The sequence below is a fragment of the Tiliqua scincoides genome, chromosome 3, assembly GCF_035046505.1.
Source record: "Tiliqua scincoides isolate rTilSci1 chromosome 3, rTilSci1.hap2, whole genome shotgun sequence".
Taxonomy (NCBI): Eukaryota; Metazoa; Chordata; class Lepidosauria; order Squamata; family Scincidae; genus Tiliqua; species Tiliqua scincoides.
In genome coordinates this window covers 80,752,262-80,768,555 of record NC_089823.1, presented here as the reverse complement: position 1 = coordinate 80,768,555, position 16,294 = coordinate 80,752,262, and the positions used below count along the sequence as shown (strand labels likewise).

The 16,294-nt window shown below is 40.8% G+C and overlaps 1 protein-coding gene across 1 annotated transcript in view; it reads left to right on the top strand.

Annotated features, from left to right (window-relative positions):
* The window catches only part of PRPS2 (phosphoribosyl pyrophosphate synthetase 2), a 28,657-nt gene that overhangs the window by 5,804 nt on the left and 6,559 nt on the right, over nt 1-16,294 (top strand). The window contains exons 2-4 of the mRNA XM_066621668.1: nt 7,852-8,035; nt 13,847-13,945; nt 14,940-15,064. Of these exons, the coding sequence (XP_066477765.1) occupies nt 7,852-8,035; nt 13,847-13,945; nt 14,940-15,064 (408 nt within the window). The remainder of the gene's footprint in view (nt 1-7,851; nt 8,036-13,846; nt 13,946-14,939; nt 15,065-16,294) is intronic.

The following is a 16,294-nucleotide window of genomic DNA, read 5'->3' as shown; positions in this document are numbered from 1 at the left end:
CTACTGAAAAACTCCACAGTCCTCAATTAGAGGGCAGGTCCTCTCCTGGATTGAGACCTGGTTGAAGACCAGGAAACAGAGAGTGGGTGTCAATGGGCAATTTTCACAATGGAGAGAGGTGAAAAGCGGTGTGCCCCAAGGATCTGTCCTGGGACCGGTGCTTTTCAACCTCTCCATAAATGACCTGCAGACAAGGGTGAGCAGTGAGGTGGCAGAGTTTGCAGATGACACCAAACTTTTCCAAGTGGTGAAGAGCAGAAGTGATTGTGAGGAGCTCCAGAAGGATCTCTCCAAACTGGCAGAATGGGCAGCAAAATGACAGATGCATTTCAATGTAAGTAAGTGTAAAGTCCTGCACATTGGGGCAAAAAATCAAAACTTCACATATAGGCTAATGGGTTCTGAGCTGTCTGTGACAGATCAGGAGAGAGATCTTGGGGTGGTGGTGGACAGGTCGATGAAAGTGTCGACCCAGTGTGTGGCGGCAGTAAAGAAGGCCAGTTCTATGCTTGGGATCATTAGAAAAGATATTGAGAACAAAACGGCTAATATTATAATGCCGTTGTACGAATCGATGGTAAGGCCACATCTCAAAAAGGACATAGTGGAAATGGAAAAGGTGCAAAAGAGAATGACTAAGATGATCAGTGGGCTGGGGCACCTTCCTTATGGGGAAAAGCTACGGCGTTTGGGCCTCTTCAGCCTAGAAAAGAGACACCTGAGGGGGGACATGATTGAGACATACAAAATTATGCATGGGAAGGATAAAGTGGATAGGGAGATGCTCTTTACACTCTCTCATAACACCAGAACCAGGGGACATCCACTAAAACTGAGTGTTGAGAGGGTAGGACGGACAAAAGAAAATATTTCTTTACTCAGCGTGTGGTCGGTCTGTGGAACTCTTTGCCACAGGATGTGGTGACGACATCTGGCCTGGATGCCTTTAAAAGGGGATTGGACAAGTTTCTGGAGGAAAAATCCATTATGGGTTACAAGCCATGATGTGTATGTGCAACCTCCTGATTTTAGAAATGGGCTATGTCAGATGCAAGGGAGGGCCCCAGGATGCAGGTCTCTTGTTATCAGGTGTGCTCCCTGGGGCATTTGGTGGGCTGCTGTGAGATAGCTGGACTAGATGGGCTGGACTAGATGGGCCTATGGCCTGATCCAGTGGGGCTGTTCTTATGTTCTTATGAAAGAGCACTTAATTAAAGTGCTTAAAGAGCTAAAGTGCCTTAGCTTCATTTCTACCTGTAGTTATTGGTCAGCTAGTCTTAAGACACTTGGGCAATAGTGCAGACTTGTGAAATGAAATTATTTCTATAAGTTGGTAGATCTCTGCAGTGGTATCCCTTAAAGTCCCTAGGTTTCCTAGCATTGTTGTCCTCCTGATTTTGTTATAATATATTAGGCTTACTTAGGCATCATATTAGGCATTACGTAGAAATACTTCCTGCCTGTGTGCAAGGCATTCACTGGACACCTGGAGCTTTCACATAGTTACATGACAGCAAACATTTGCTTTACCACCACATATACTGTGGCAGTGAACTTGGGTGTCCAAGGTAATTAGCAGGTGTATCTGGGATTGTAGATATGTGCTTATTAGATTTGACCATATTTGACCATTAAATATTGTGCATGTATGCTTTTAATTTGTGTGTGAACCAGTCCATGTTTTCTGTTAGGTTATTTAAATTGCAGCCTAAGACAATGGATGGAAAAACAAATATTTTCAGTGCAATTCAAAGAGCATTTTGTTTGTTCTTCTGAGGACGAAGCAATGAATTTGCCCACCTGGATTAGTATTTCTAGAGACCTTCCTAATTGCATTGATCCAGTTCTTATTGCCATGCTATTTCTAGGGTTTGTAAGTGCATGTTCAGCATTCTACGTTATTAAAAGTGAACAATTAACCAATTGGTTCAGTACGAAAATACTGGGAAGCCACTCCCAGAAAAACTCTTGCGTGGAAGAGGTGAGCCTTGAGGCAAATGGCTGTGTACATTGATAAACCTTGGCCTGAGGGTCAACAAACTCTTGTTCTGTTGGACCAGCTTAGGGGCCAAGTTCCAGAATCAATAGCCTGCCAGCGTGTCCAGCTCTATGAAATGGAATAGTTTTGTCCAAAATTGCACATAATAGGTTGCCTGTACCTAGCAGTATGTCTGCAAATATACACATGTACGTACATATTGAGTGGTGCAGGAGATTTGCATAGCTTTGTATAGTGGGGGGGGGGGGGGAGAGAGATTTTCCTGGAAAAAAAATTATTAGTAGAACAATATGAGAGGGATCAGTACACAGAGTTGTTATAACAATCAATGGAAATATCCATTAGTTAGGCTGAACTAATGGAAGCCCTTTTGGCTTCCATATGTGAAAACTGATATTTTCAGTAGTGGGTTGAAACCAGTTTGATTAGCATATATTGTTTAGGAAAGACTTCTAAGAATTCCTTCAGACATTATATTTTCCAATGACAAACATCCAGGTTATTCAGTGTGATCCAGGGTCTCTCTGTAACCTGGGACATCATAGGTAGTGAGGGGGGGGGCGTCTAGTGGAACTAAGGGGAAGTTGGTGGTTTTGGCACCTTGCTTAGGATCATCTTGTTTTTCTTGGACTGTATCTCAAACTAGATTGGGACAAACAGGGCGTACATCTGTCAGCACAAGACAGTGGTGATGTTTGCAGACTCATCCGTCCTTCCTTGGCAACTTCCCTATATTGCATCTCATCACTCTCCAGGGGACCACCTGACCCGTGTGAATGGATTTGGGGGAACCTACTTCTGCGTGGCAGAATTGGAACACAATCCATTTTGCTTGGTTATTCCCCAGTTTATGGTGATTGTTACTGTCTCTTTAAAACAGCTGTCATTTATGCCAGCTTCTGAAATGTGCTGCTAGTAGCAAGAACTAGGGAGATGGTAGCACGTGTAGCCACTTGGCTGGCAGTTGGAATATGACTATACAATCTCCCTTCTCCCTGAGTTGTGGGTAACTGCGTTTCACAGGTTTCACACAGGCACAATATGTCCTTCAGTGATGCTTTCGCAGAGACATGATAGTGCTGGGCTGGAGGAACCTGTGGCTCCAACATTTTGGCTTAAGTACAGACCCCAGAACCTGACCTGTATTTAAGTAGGGAACTTAATGTGAGTTAAGAATGCCAGAGGTAATTGTTGCCTCCCTTTTTTTGGTAGTTGATTATAGATCTTTTGTAGCAGTCTTGCTACAAAATAGACCTTAAAAGTAGTTCTTCAGGTTGACTTCTAAAACTACCTGGTTTCTGTATTGCTCAAAACGTGTAAAGTAGTTAAGGTACTTCTTCCCTATGTACTATGAATTTTTAAGTACTACAGATTAACACATACTTGTTGCTGCTTTTCCCCCCTATTAAATATACAGGCAACTAGAGTCCTGCTAGGCTATTAGAAGAAAATCTGTAAGAATAACTTTACATTCTCAAATATATTTACCACTTGAATGATATATTAAAAATAAAATATGCTTCTTACATAACATGTAATTTTTTTCAGATTTGCTGCCAGTAGGTGGCCATGGCTTGCTTACTCATGAAATCCTTGCCTCTTGTTCAGGCTTTTGACTTTTGACCTCTAGCAAGCTCAAGAGCCATGCAAAGATAGTTTCTAGTTTTTTCTTAAACAGGCTGCTGATAAGCCATTGCCCTGATATATAGCAGCAGGAAACATGCATGCAATGGGGCATTTTCCAAGCTGAAAAGCTCAGTATAGGTCTCTGCCAGCAGCCCCAGCTCCTAATCAGAGTATCTGCAATGGCATCACTCTGTTCAGGAAGATGGAAGGGAAATCAGCATTTCTTTCTGTTGAACCACAGCAGCCAGTTCCCATGTAACAATTTTAACCATCGCAGATTAAAGTTGCCACCTATCCTTCAGTAAAGTAGTAAAGCTAGCCTGCCATTGTTTACATGTGGCCTTGAACAGGTTACCTTGCTCTGTGAGCTTGATCAGGTTTTGAAGAGAGTGTTTTGTTGGCTTTTTCCTTTATCTCAGTCACATGAGTTAATTTTGAACAGGTAGCAACAGGTAGCTTACTGGGTTATATAGTTTAGGGCAAGTTCCCACCTAACCTTTCATACTACCCAGTTTCACTGTTTCCAGGCTCTGAAGGCAGCCAGGCTGAGTGGGAAATGTTGGGAGGGTGAGAGAAGAGTAGACAGCAAAGTAAAATTAAAGAAATGAAATGTATACGGTGCCAATACCAATTTATAGTATTTGGAACAAGAAAATCTGTTATACATAATGCACAATACAAATTTTCATGAGCCACCCACATAAAGATGCAGCATATGTTTCCAGTGTTTACTGATGTTGTGACTTTTAAACATACTACTTCAGAGGTTTGTTTTTTTAAATAAAACTTGAGCTAGCAGTTCAAACACTGAGCTACAGCATACTATTGCTGTAGCAATTAATTTACAGAAATAAGTATGTTGGGGATATCTTAAAATTGGCTCCTCTGTCTTTTTGTTCACATAGGCCAGTGGTATTTAACCCATGGATCATGACCCAATTTTTGGTTACTATGGGTCACAACACTGATAAGGAAGATTAGGCTATATGCATCAAGGGTTAAACAACTTGCTACTTCATGAGGGCAGAGCATTGCTGCCCAATCACCATTTTAGCCACAGAGGCTTGAGTGGCTAGTAAAGTGAAACTTTTTTCAGTTGGGTCCCTATGCTGAAAAGTTTAAGAACCTCGCATATAGGCTAAACCAGGGATGCTCACACTTTTTTGGCTCGAGAGCTACTTTGAAACCCAGCAAGGCCCAGAGATCTACCAGAGTTTTTTTTACAATGTTCGCGCCATCATAACATATAACATTTATGTGTACAATGTATGTTGGTGTACCTTGAGCCCCACTGAGTATAACAGGACTTACTCCTGAGTAGACATGCCTCGGATTAGGCTGTAAGGCTGCAATCCTAGCCACACTTACCTGGGAATAAGCCCCATTGAGTACAATGGGCCTTACTCCCGGCGTTTTCTCCCAGAGGCACCTGAAGGGGGGGGTCGGCACTCCGAAATCTACTCATATTGCCTCACGATCTACCGGTAGATTGCGATCCACCTATTGAGCACCCCTGGGCTAAACGCTGAGATCATTTGCACTAGTGAAACTTAACATTAGCTGTGGGTGGGTTGACTACATTAACTAGAATGTACATTGAATTAAAAAACAATTTTTGGCTTTGTCAAATAGATATAGAATATGAATATATTCTATATTCATAGGTTCCAGTCTAACAGGTATAGTGTAATCTGGCATTACAAGAGTGTACCTGAAGTAGTGAGATAGTGACTTGGGTAAGATAACCCTATTGAGAAAGTAAGCTCTTTTGGGACTCTGCTTTAATGATGACATTACAGCTTCTGTTATATATTTATGAAAGAATGCAAATTTAAAGTGCTGCAGGCAAGTGATTAAAATTTCACCTTAAGCACCTGCTGTATGTTTAGCTTTGTCTTCCTGATTATCTAAAGCAGCCATTGTGCTGTGGCACACTGGTGTGCCGCAAGTGGTCCACAGGTGCGCTACAGGAATTTGGGGGAACATCATTTATTAGTAGGGCCAATGGTGAATGTGAGCCCTTCCACCAACAGCATGGTGTGCCTTGTCAATTGTCAAAAACCTGTTGGTGTGTCTTGACAATTTTATTGCCTCATCAGTGTGCCGTGAGATGAAAAAGGTTGAAAATCGCTGATCTAAAGGTTTCATTGGCACATTTTTACTGCGAACTTGCTGTGAACTGAAGGTTCTGAACAGCTGACTGATCAATTGCATAAAGCAAACATTGATGTTCTGGAGGAAAATCTTGTTAGATTGCCCTTTTATCTGCATCATCACTGCAAGAGATTGCTTAAACTTGGAAGAGAGTGGTGAAAATCCACATGGTTAATTAGTAATTTTGTCCTTGATACATCTGGAATAAAGTGAGGTTTTTGTAACAGACTGATGCCAAGTATTGGTACAATCAAGTCAAAGTGGAGCACTTTGAACTTCCATTGATTTCAATGAGAACAGTAAGCATGTGCTTAAGACCCTCATATTAACCTCAGTGAGACCTGTCAATTACTTGTGTTTGAACTTTAAATGTTCATTGGTAGTTAACTACCTTGTAATGTGCAAGTCAGCGATTTTTATCTTTTTCATCTCATGGCACACTGACAAGGCTCCAAAATGATCAAGGCACACCTTCAGTTTTTTGACAAGGACACCATGCTGCTGGTAGAGAGCCCACATCCCCAGATTGCCCTACTAATAAATGACCCTCCCCAAACTCCCATTGCACACCTGCAAACCATCCATGGCACACCATTGTGCCATGGCACAGTGGTTGGAAATCATGGGCGTAAGTGAACAAACCCTACAGCAAAATGTTGAGGTGTATGCCTTACCCCAGGAGGAAAAGTGCTAGCCTTATAGTGCTTCCTCTGTCCTGAAACAACTCTGTATAGGTGGAGGGCTCTCTTTAACCTCGCAGCACATTGCCCTGCCCAGCCCCCTTTTAGGGTATTTGGGGTCAAACCAGGCTTTGCTTTAAACAACTGTGTTGACCTTTTTTCCCTGCCCAGTGTATGCATCCATGCAATACAAGGCAAAGCTGAAGCAGCTGGGTAGGAAGATAACATGCTGCCCCAATATGATTCAGCTCTGGTTCACACATACCACATGCTACTTATAGTAAGGGAGAGGAAAAAGAGAGTTTCATTTTGGGGGGGGGGGAAAGCAAAGAAAAAAAATGGGCCAATGTGTTTAAGGTGTTTGGGCTTTTCCTATAAGCTGCTTAGAGGCTCGAGAGGTCAAATCCTTCTCTTTTCCATTTGCTCCTATTTTTCTGCATCTCTTTCAGTGAATACCTGCACATTTTTTTTCAACTCCCCTCCACTATTGGCTGAATTAGCATGGCCTGCCCAGTTTTGGTTTCCTTAGATGCTTCCTCACCTCTTCTCTTGGAATAGAAATTATTGTTGCCCATAGAAAGCTATGGAGAAATTCTGGACTGTTGTATACCTACAGTTGGGGGTACCCCCCAAAAACGGAAGCAAAACAGATGGGATTTTCAGACACCTATATGAGTTAAGCATTTTCTTATCACTGTATGTATTGTACGTTCTGAAGTCTTCTGAAAGGTCACTTATCCTGAAAGCTCAAAGAGGTGTCTTGGGGATTAAAAAAATATCTTTTCTTTTAGCTTCCAAATTTATCTACTTCTACGTTTCTAGGGAGTCCCCCGAAGATGTAGAAATCACTAATTTATTTTTCAAAGGCAGTTTTTGACATCCAAACTGATAGACATTCAATGAACTACGACTGTATTGGAGGGATTGACCTAAAACTTCATTTCCCTCATGTTGTCCCCTCTTTAAGGTTACATTTCAGCTTATTTGAATAGACTTTCTCTTGATTTGGGGGGTAAGTGTGTACTTGATATCTGGTGAGTGAACTAGTTTCATTGAAAACTTGAAGTAGCACACTCATTGCTCAGGCACAGTCCTTAGCGCAGCCATTTTCAAGCACAGTGTCCTGGCACACTGGTGTGCTGCAAATGGTCTGTAGGTGTGCTGTGGGAGTTTGGGGGAGGGCCATTTATTAGTAGGACTATTGGGGATGTGAGCCCCCTGCTGGCAATACAGTTTTTTGTCAATTATCAAAGGATTGGTTCGTGCCTTGACAATTTTATTACCTTCTCAGTGTGCCACGAGACAAAAAGGTAAAAAATCACTGCTTTAGAGTATCTAAATGTTGGCTTTCTGCTTTATACATTTAAAATGGTTTTATTTTCTGTCTTTCAGTGTAGAGATTGGCGAAAGCGTAAGAGGAGAAGATGTGTACATTGTCCAGAGTGGTTGTGGTGAAATAAACGACAACTTGATGGAACTTCTCATCATGATCAATGCTTGCAAGATTGCCTCCTCCTCTCGTGTTACTGCAGTCATCCCATGTTTTCCATATGCTAGGCAAGATAAGAAAGACAAGGTAGTTGTCGGGTGCTTCGCAAAATAGAGTCCTGCATTTGTCCTGGTGTGACAAATCAAGAAAAGGGTAGACTAGTTAAACCTGCACACTACAGAATTCTTAATTTGGAGGCACTTGATTATGTAGGTCATAGAAATGTTTGGAACTTCTTTCCGAGCAGACCTAGGAATGCATTCTTAGTACACTGGCTCACTTAATGTTGTGTTATAATACAGTGTGTTCAACCAATGAGCAGGCCAGACATCTAGATGACTCTGAGAATTAAATTGAATGTGATCTGAAAGAGGTGGGATATTGGACACTCACCTGCTTCCCCAGTGGTGCTACAAGTTACATTGTTGGCAGTTTAGCATGGTAAACTGCAAGAGCCAGACGGGCACTACCAGAAGTGTGGTGGCCAGTGTATGTATAAATCTGTTTATACAAAAGTAACATGTAGTTTAAATGTAGTAAAAGCATAAAGTATAGATTGTGTTATCTTAAATCAATTTAAAATATTGAAATGCAATTATATGCACTGAGTTGGTCTCGGACATGTGGATAGAAGTGTACGGTATCAAGGCTCCCCTGTCCCGCTCCATCACAGCTCCCTGTGGCCCATGAAAATCTTCCTTTGAGGGTTGGAGGATCCTTGGAAATAGGATGGGGGAGGAAAAAGGTGGAAAAGGATGTCAACTTCTCCAGACTTTTCTGTTCTGTCTTCTGCTTCTTAACTGAATGATTTCACTCAATTTTGTTAATTGTGCAACTAACAGCTCTCTTGTAATCCAGTCATTAATTGTAGGCATTTGGGGGCTTCTCCAGTGTTTGTCTACCACAATTTTTGCAACTGTGAACAAATCAGTTAAGGAATAATGATTTCTTAGAACAGTTATGTGTATGCAATTAAGCAGGGTCTGAGATTTAGTGATAGCTCACTAATTACTCATTGTATTAATCATCACTATTTTAAACCAAGGTCTTTGTATAAGAAGACATGTCCAGAACCTATGTGTTTAAAAAAAACAAAACTGGACTGTACCTCCAATAGTAGTTCCATTATAAATCTTACTCAACTTGTGTTTAGACTCAGATACCAATAGTATAATAGATTATAGTTAATAGATTGTAGTTAATGTACATTGGGGTTGTACAAATATACTTTTATTCAATTCAGATTCTAGTTTTAGAGAGCTGATTGTTTTCTCCCCAGTGAATTCTAAAATTATCTACACATACAAGGTCAAATAAGATGATAAAGTTTTGACAAGCAGACTTCTTGTTCCCATACAAGTGAAAAATCAATTCATGTCCCATTTCAGATTTATATAGCTCTCAACTAAGAGTATTGGAACCACTGAGGATGTTCTAAATGCAATCTCCTCTTGAATTTTTCAAATCTTATGCAACATCCATCTTCCAATATGTCAATAAATCTTGCTACTTATTATTTAACATACAACTGTTCTGCCTGCAGTACTTCATTTTTCATTCTATATGAAAATGTCACTGGGGATTTTAATGAATTGAAATTATTTTTTTAAATTTATCCTATTTTTGAAGATTGATAAGACTAAAAGGATGTTCATATTTCATTAATACACTTTTATTATGTTTTCCTATATAGGACCAAGGTAGATGGGTAAGTGGTGCAGTTCTCTTGATTTAAAATATACCATGGATTATTGGTATCTGAGCTGACCCAGGTGGATATCAACTTCAGTCTCATTGCATGATACTCTTGGACAAGCTAAATCTCCTTTATTTTTAGGTGTTTGTAAAACAGGTAGCTGGGGGGAGGGGGGTTACAATTCCAGAAGAAGTATTGTATGTGCTTTTTCAGGTCAATAGTTTATTTAAATTGATTCTAGAATGTGTTTCAGTGCAAACAGAAATGTAATAATTTACATTTCTCTACCAAATTAGAAAAACTTTACATTTGATTATCTGAATTAAAAATTCAGATAATGTATTCAGAAATGTATCTTTTCTTACATGCACAGAGAAAGCTTCTGTTTTATTAGTGAGTTCACAGGGAAACTGCATTTCAGGTTTGAGGTATGTGTGAAATTGAATACTTGCATAGTGTTGTAATAATGCATATGTTCACAGCACATCCTTGAGATGCAGTATTAGAAGTCAAAAAGTGTGGTAGACAATATTACCTGGCTAGACCCAAAGGTGGGATGAGATTGGGTGCGATGCTGGGAAAGTAATTCAAAACTTAAGTTTCAGGTTGCTTCTAAAACATTTCAGTGTCTTTTTAAAAGCTTCATTGTTTGTGTGACATAATGGAATTGTGACTATTGCCTTTATTGCTTACTCTTCAGATATTTGAGTTCATAGATTATGATCTGAAACTGTAATTTTTAACTAGATAATTATTTTTATTTAAATATCCATTTGTTCTAAATACTGTGTCTGAACTCCTGGTAGGTTAAGGCATGATTGGTTTTTAGAGCTGTTCGACTTGGTCAGTGTAGGCAATTATATCAACTTCAGTGACTTCTAACAGACCTCTGTTAGCTTATGAACACTGTTAATGAGTAATTTTCCTCCTTGCTGTTGAAGACCAAACAATAAGTTCAGGTGCGACCCAATGAAATCCTTTTTTAGCTCTCCCTTTTTGGGGGGCACTTTATGGGGCAACTCAGCTATACCATGAACTAAAGAACTTACTTCATTGACACCTAACCTGCAAAGAGAAATCCTTTCTGACCACCTGGTACCTAGTCAACAAGATGTAGCTTTAAGTGGTAGTTATTAAATCACTTTTCTACTATTATCCCTTTGCAGTTTATAAGCATTTTTAATTCTTTCAGTCCTGAGGTCACTAGTGTGTAAGTAATATATATGTGTCCCCTGTAATGCGTATCTGCTGTTTCAGTTATCCATGATTCACAAATTCCCCCTTCCATCATGTAAATGACTTGCCCGGTCTCAGATTGCAGCCCTCCTGTCATGGTCTCCTATATCTGGCTGTTCCTGTGCTGTCTGCAAATGCTATCAGGAAGTCGTTTGGAGGGCTGAAATTGTTTTTGATTGTGTTTTCAGCCCTCCACTCCACTTCCTGTTAGCATTTTGCAGACAACACAGAAACAGAAACAGCCAGGCACAGGAGACCACAACAGGACAACTGCAATGAGAGAGCAAATAAGACATTTGTGCGATGGGGGGGATTTTTGAACTGCTTCCTATAGGGTTCGCCACAATTTCCAATATCTGCTGTGGCAGCTGTGGGAACCTGTCCCCAGTGAATAAGGAGGGACACCTTTGTTGAACTTTGGCTACTGATGTAGCAGCATAGCCAGTGAGTAGTGATATGATGGCTGTAGCTCAACTTCTGCACATTGTCCAAATGAAATAATTCTTGTTCAGAAATTTTTCCCTTTACCTTATCTTTAAACATGTTTGTTTAAAACTTCTTTAAACACAACTTTAACACAGCTTCTTCTTGACATTACACGAGATTTTTTTTTTCCCCACTGGTGAGAATTTCTGCTTGAAAGACAAGGCAGTTTTGTGTCTCCGGTCTAAGCTCAGGTGCTGTGCAACTAGTGGTCCTTGAGACATTATGGTGGTGCTTATATAGTGTCATTCCTGTGCACAGCACAGGACTTTGGCACAAACTACACTGAAATGAATGAAAGTTTTATAACAGCTGTTACCCAGTGATTTGGATAATGTAGATTATTTTCACTTATGGAGGAGATGGAAGTTGGTCATATTGATCAGACTCAAGAACAATGAAAATAGTTAGCATAACCAATTAATAACAATGAAGCAAGCACAAACCACCACCCTCCCAAACCAACCCAACTGCCCACATTCCTGTTGGCTATATGGCAATGGTGGTAGTTAACTGTTGTTAATGGAATAGCAATTTGTCATGGTTCCTTTTCAGCTGAGTTATTTTTTATGTGTACTCCTTTCTAGTAATTTTGTGCTGTCTTCCCCCCTTTCTCTGTTCATTCTCTTTAGCTCTTCCCCATCATCTGCTCCTACCCCCTCCCCCCTCCAAGTTTCACCACTGATCCCCCTGCACCTTCCCATTGTTCTAGGCCCCTCTCTTTGCTTTCCCTGCATTTGGTTGGAGTAGGCATAACAGTTGTTCTGTATGTGCAGTCTTGAATCTAATGTTGGTAGAATTAGGTTCTCAGCCCATAAAGGGTGTTTCAAATTACTGCAGTAGTGCATTTTCAGGGATTTTAGCAAGACTAAGAGTAAATTCTGTGGTAACAATTGGTGCCATTCTGCCCAAGAATGCATTGACCTCAATTGTGAAGGCAAGGCAGTCTTGCCAGCCAATTCCATACTAGTACCAGGTTGGTGGGCAAATATTTGAATTTGCTGAGAAATTTGGCCTTATCGTTGGTTTGGATCCAAAGGTGCTCTTGTGTGAACAGAAGGCACTTTGCTGATGCAAGGGGGCAACTATACTTCAGTCAGTTCCCTTTCCACTGCAGTTTCCTGCCCCACATCCCATACCATTTCAAATGGTTCCTGAACCTCAAGAATGACTTTTCAAGGGGACATAGAGGGTGGGAATGTTCTGTTTTATATATAGAGATTCAAGCTGTTATGACTCTGTTTTGCAACAAGTAAGAAACTCATTTTAATGACCCGGATTGCATTTAATTTTCTGAACAGGCCTGTGTTCCTTTAAAATCTAGTTCCCCATTTTTTTGGGGTAAGCACACCCACAAGGAGGAATTTTGTCAAGTGCTTTAAGAGCTGCCTTGTTTAGAATAGGAGTTGGAACTACATGCTGTTTCGACACACTGGTGTCCCCAAACCCACATTTGTTGAGGTAACCAATATGAATGGCAGCAGAGCATTTGTAGATGGTAATAGTTGGGAAAATTGCGTGATCTATGTCTGCCAGTGCATCACATTCATCCCCCCCCCCCACACACACACATTTTTTCTGGCTTTTGAGTTGAGATTGGGAAAAAATTTGTTAAAAATCGTTCTGAGGGCGTTACTGTTGGCCCAACTATGAACTTGCCTGATTCACGTTGCATAGGCAACGGATGAGAAATTCTGTGTGCTTTGGAATTTCAGAAGTGGAACAGGATTGTACCATAGCAGCACAGTGATCCCTGCCCCTTTTCCATCTCTAGAGTGGGCAGAAAAACTGGGATTGTTTGATACAACGTTGCCAGTGTACTCAGCACATTTGCTGTTCTGGGCCAGGCGAACTAACTAAACACCTGTTCTTCCTGCTTTTGAGCAGGGAAAAGGGCTGTGGGGATGAGGGAGGGGAGACTGACCAAGCAGCAGTCAAACCACCATTCCTCCAGTCCATTCTCTTGAACAGGAGGTATGTAGGTGGGGGTAGGGACCTATTTTGGCTTGCAAGCAAGGCCAGGCCCAAATTATGGCCCACTGCTTCCGAGTAAACATGACTAAGATTGTACTGTTTGAAGGTTCCATCAGTCTTCTCAAATTTCTTGCCATGGTTTTTCAGAGCAATGGGGGTTTTAATTAGTTGCAACTTAGAGGAAATGTGTTCTAATGTGATGCCTTATTTTGTATTAATAAGAATGGGAAGCATTCTAGGAAGAGCTCAAAGAGTCAGGATTAAACCCCTTCTCTCCCTGTAATACTGTCTTACATGTAAGAGATCTTGGAAGATAATTTATCTTCTTCTTATATGTAAAGAAATAACAATTTACTTCTGTAACTTCATAATACCACATGTTAAAGCTTAGAGAAGATATTATGATTAGTGTGGGAAATATTAATCTGTGTCCATTCATGTCACTTGAACTGTGAGTGTATCTGGCTGCTTTTCACATTTCATAACATCTTGTGTTTTTGTCTCCTCAGAGCCGTGCTCCTATTTCTGCAAAACTTGTTGCCAATATGCTGTCAGTTGCTGGAGCAGACCACATCATCACTATGGACTTGCATGCTTCCCAAATTCAGGCAACTATAAGTCATTTCTCTTCTTGTTACACAGGAGCTCTCAGTCTGTGTTACTTTCTCTCTTTTAACTTGCTGCAGTGAAAAAAAAAGATGGCTGTTGTCAAGCTGCTAAAACTGACCTTGGGATTAACTAAAGGAATCACTGGGTCTACTTTAAACATAAGGAAGGGTTCTCATTTCACCTCTCCCCCCCCCCCATGCCAAACAAGGGCCTTAATGAAAAATGTTTAAACATTTTGTTATCTCCCAAGTTCTCATCAAGCCTCATATTTTTGTGGTTTGCTTGGAGGCTTATCTCAAGGCCGTGGGACATCTGCTTTTCACTCCCAGAGACTCTGTAGGCTTGGTGTTCACAGCACATAAGGTAGGTGCGATAACTTGCAGGAAAAAACTCAAGTCAGCCACTTCATTCCAAAATGCTGATGAAAGGCAACCAAAACAAGAGATGAGAGTCCCCTAAAATGACATTTGGAAAGTCATTTATTAACATGAAAGCCACAGATTGTGGGAAAGCAAACCCATTCCAGAGCCATTAAAACACTGTCAGTCCTGTGATAAAGTAGCAACTTTTATGCGATTTTCTAGAATGGAAATGTTAGGCTTCAGTGGTTCACTGCAATAAGATTTTTCCCAGCACCCTTTGAGGTTCTCACTTTTCCTCTGTCAACCATTTCAATAGAACGTTTATGGAGGATTAACAGTAAACTCTTGTTTCATGCTGCTGTTTTTGAAATGCCATGTGCTGCTTCTTGAGCACAGGACTTCAACCAGCCTTGGGGCAAGAATTTTACATAACCTATTCGAGTGCATTGAGCCAAGTGCTCTTCTAGATCAGTCTGTTTTCTATGATATTTAGCTATCCTGTGTGCCATATATAGCCATTGCAGCATGTTGTTTTGAAAATTTCTTCTTCTGCCAGCACTTCTGGCATGCTGAGTTATTTTATACCATTGAAACTTGGATGTTAAAATGGTTCTGTTCTCATGATTGTCAGGGCTTCTTTGATATCCCAGTGGACAACCTGTATGCAGAGCCAGCAGTGCTGCAGTGGATAAAAGAAAACATTCCGGACTGGAGAAACTGTGTCATTGTCTCACCTGATGCCGGTGGAGCAAAAAGGTAGAACACAGTCTTCAGCTTATTTATAGTATTCATTCTACAGAGCAGAGGCTGCCATGGCACTTAATTCTTGCCTGAGTGATAGGGAATTCAGCTTGTACATGGAGAATATTCCTTTTCTGCTAGTTTTTTGTAAGTCTGAAGCACTCCACTGGCAATACTTTGTGCTTTAAAGGAAATTATTTTTCTCTCTTCCCCTACTTTTAATAATAATAATAATAATTAGGCATTTATATAGCGTCTTTCTGGTCATCGGATTACTCCTCTGACTTTATTCAAGGCGGTTTACATAGGCAGGCATTTCTAAATCCCTCAAGGGAATTTTTACAATCATGAAGGTTCTCTCTTTCAAGAACCAACAACATTTCAGAATGGATCTTCCTGGTTTGGTCTTGCTTCTGGCCTCCAGTTCTCCCACGCAGGCTGGCAAGCAGCTCCATCTCTCATATGGAGGGCAGCCAAGATGCTTCTTGCTCACACCAAGAGCAGGTGGAATCATTCAACTCAGCTCATCAGCTACTTCAAGGTCTCACCATTCTCAGCCCTTCAGGGAACTGCCGGTATCCTCGAACTGATGACCTTCTGATGTTATCTTCGGGCTAACGGAGGCTCTACCTTCTAGACCAGACCTCCTGCCCTTTTGGCCTCACTCACTGAGTCTGCTACAGAAGATATTTTCTTTTGCCTTGCTGCTTGCCTGTTATAGCCCAGGTGCTGCTGTACTTCTGTTGCTGTCCGGTTTCCTTCTCTCTAATCTCTGCTTACTGAGGTTTAGGTGTTTTTTCCCACCAAAAGACTCTGAGATTTAGTTCAATGTAGATTTGTTTGAACAACTAAAGCTTTTGGGGGGGGGGAGGTGTTGTTTTTTCTGCCTTTACTGATATTTTATTTTGGTTGATCAAGTATATATTAAAACAAATGTGTTTTCTGTTTGGATGTGATTCAAACTGTGGTAGACTATGTTTGGGTTAGTGCCCTTTCTCGTGTTTCCTTCATCACTATATGAATCTTTGTTCCTTTCTCATACTGACAGACTTTCTCCCCTTAGGGTTATGTGCTTGGTTGTGATAGTGGGTTTTTTTTTTGAATGAAACTGAATGTGAACAATGTCATCCATACACACTGTTAATTTTGTAGTGGTAGACAAAGGAAGAATTGCTGCTTGCTTGTATATTCAGACGTACACACTGCGAGCTTTGTAAATAAGTAGACATGTCATTTGCTTACACA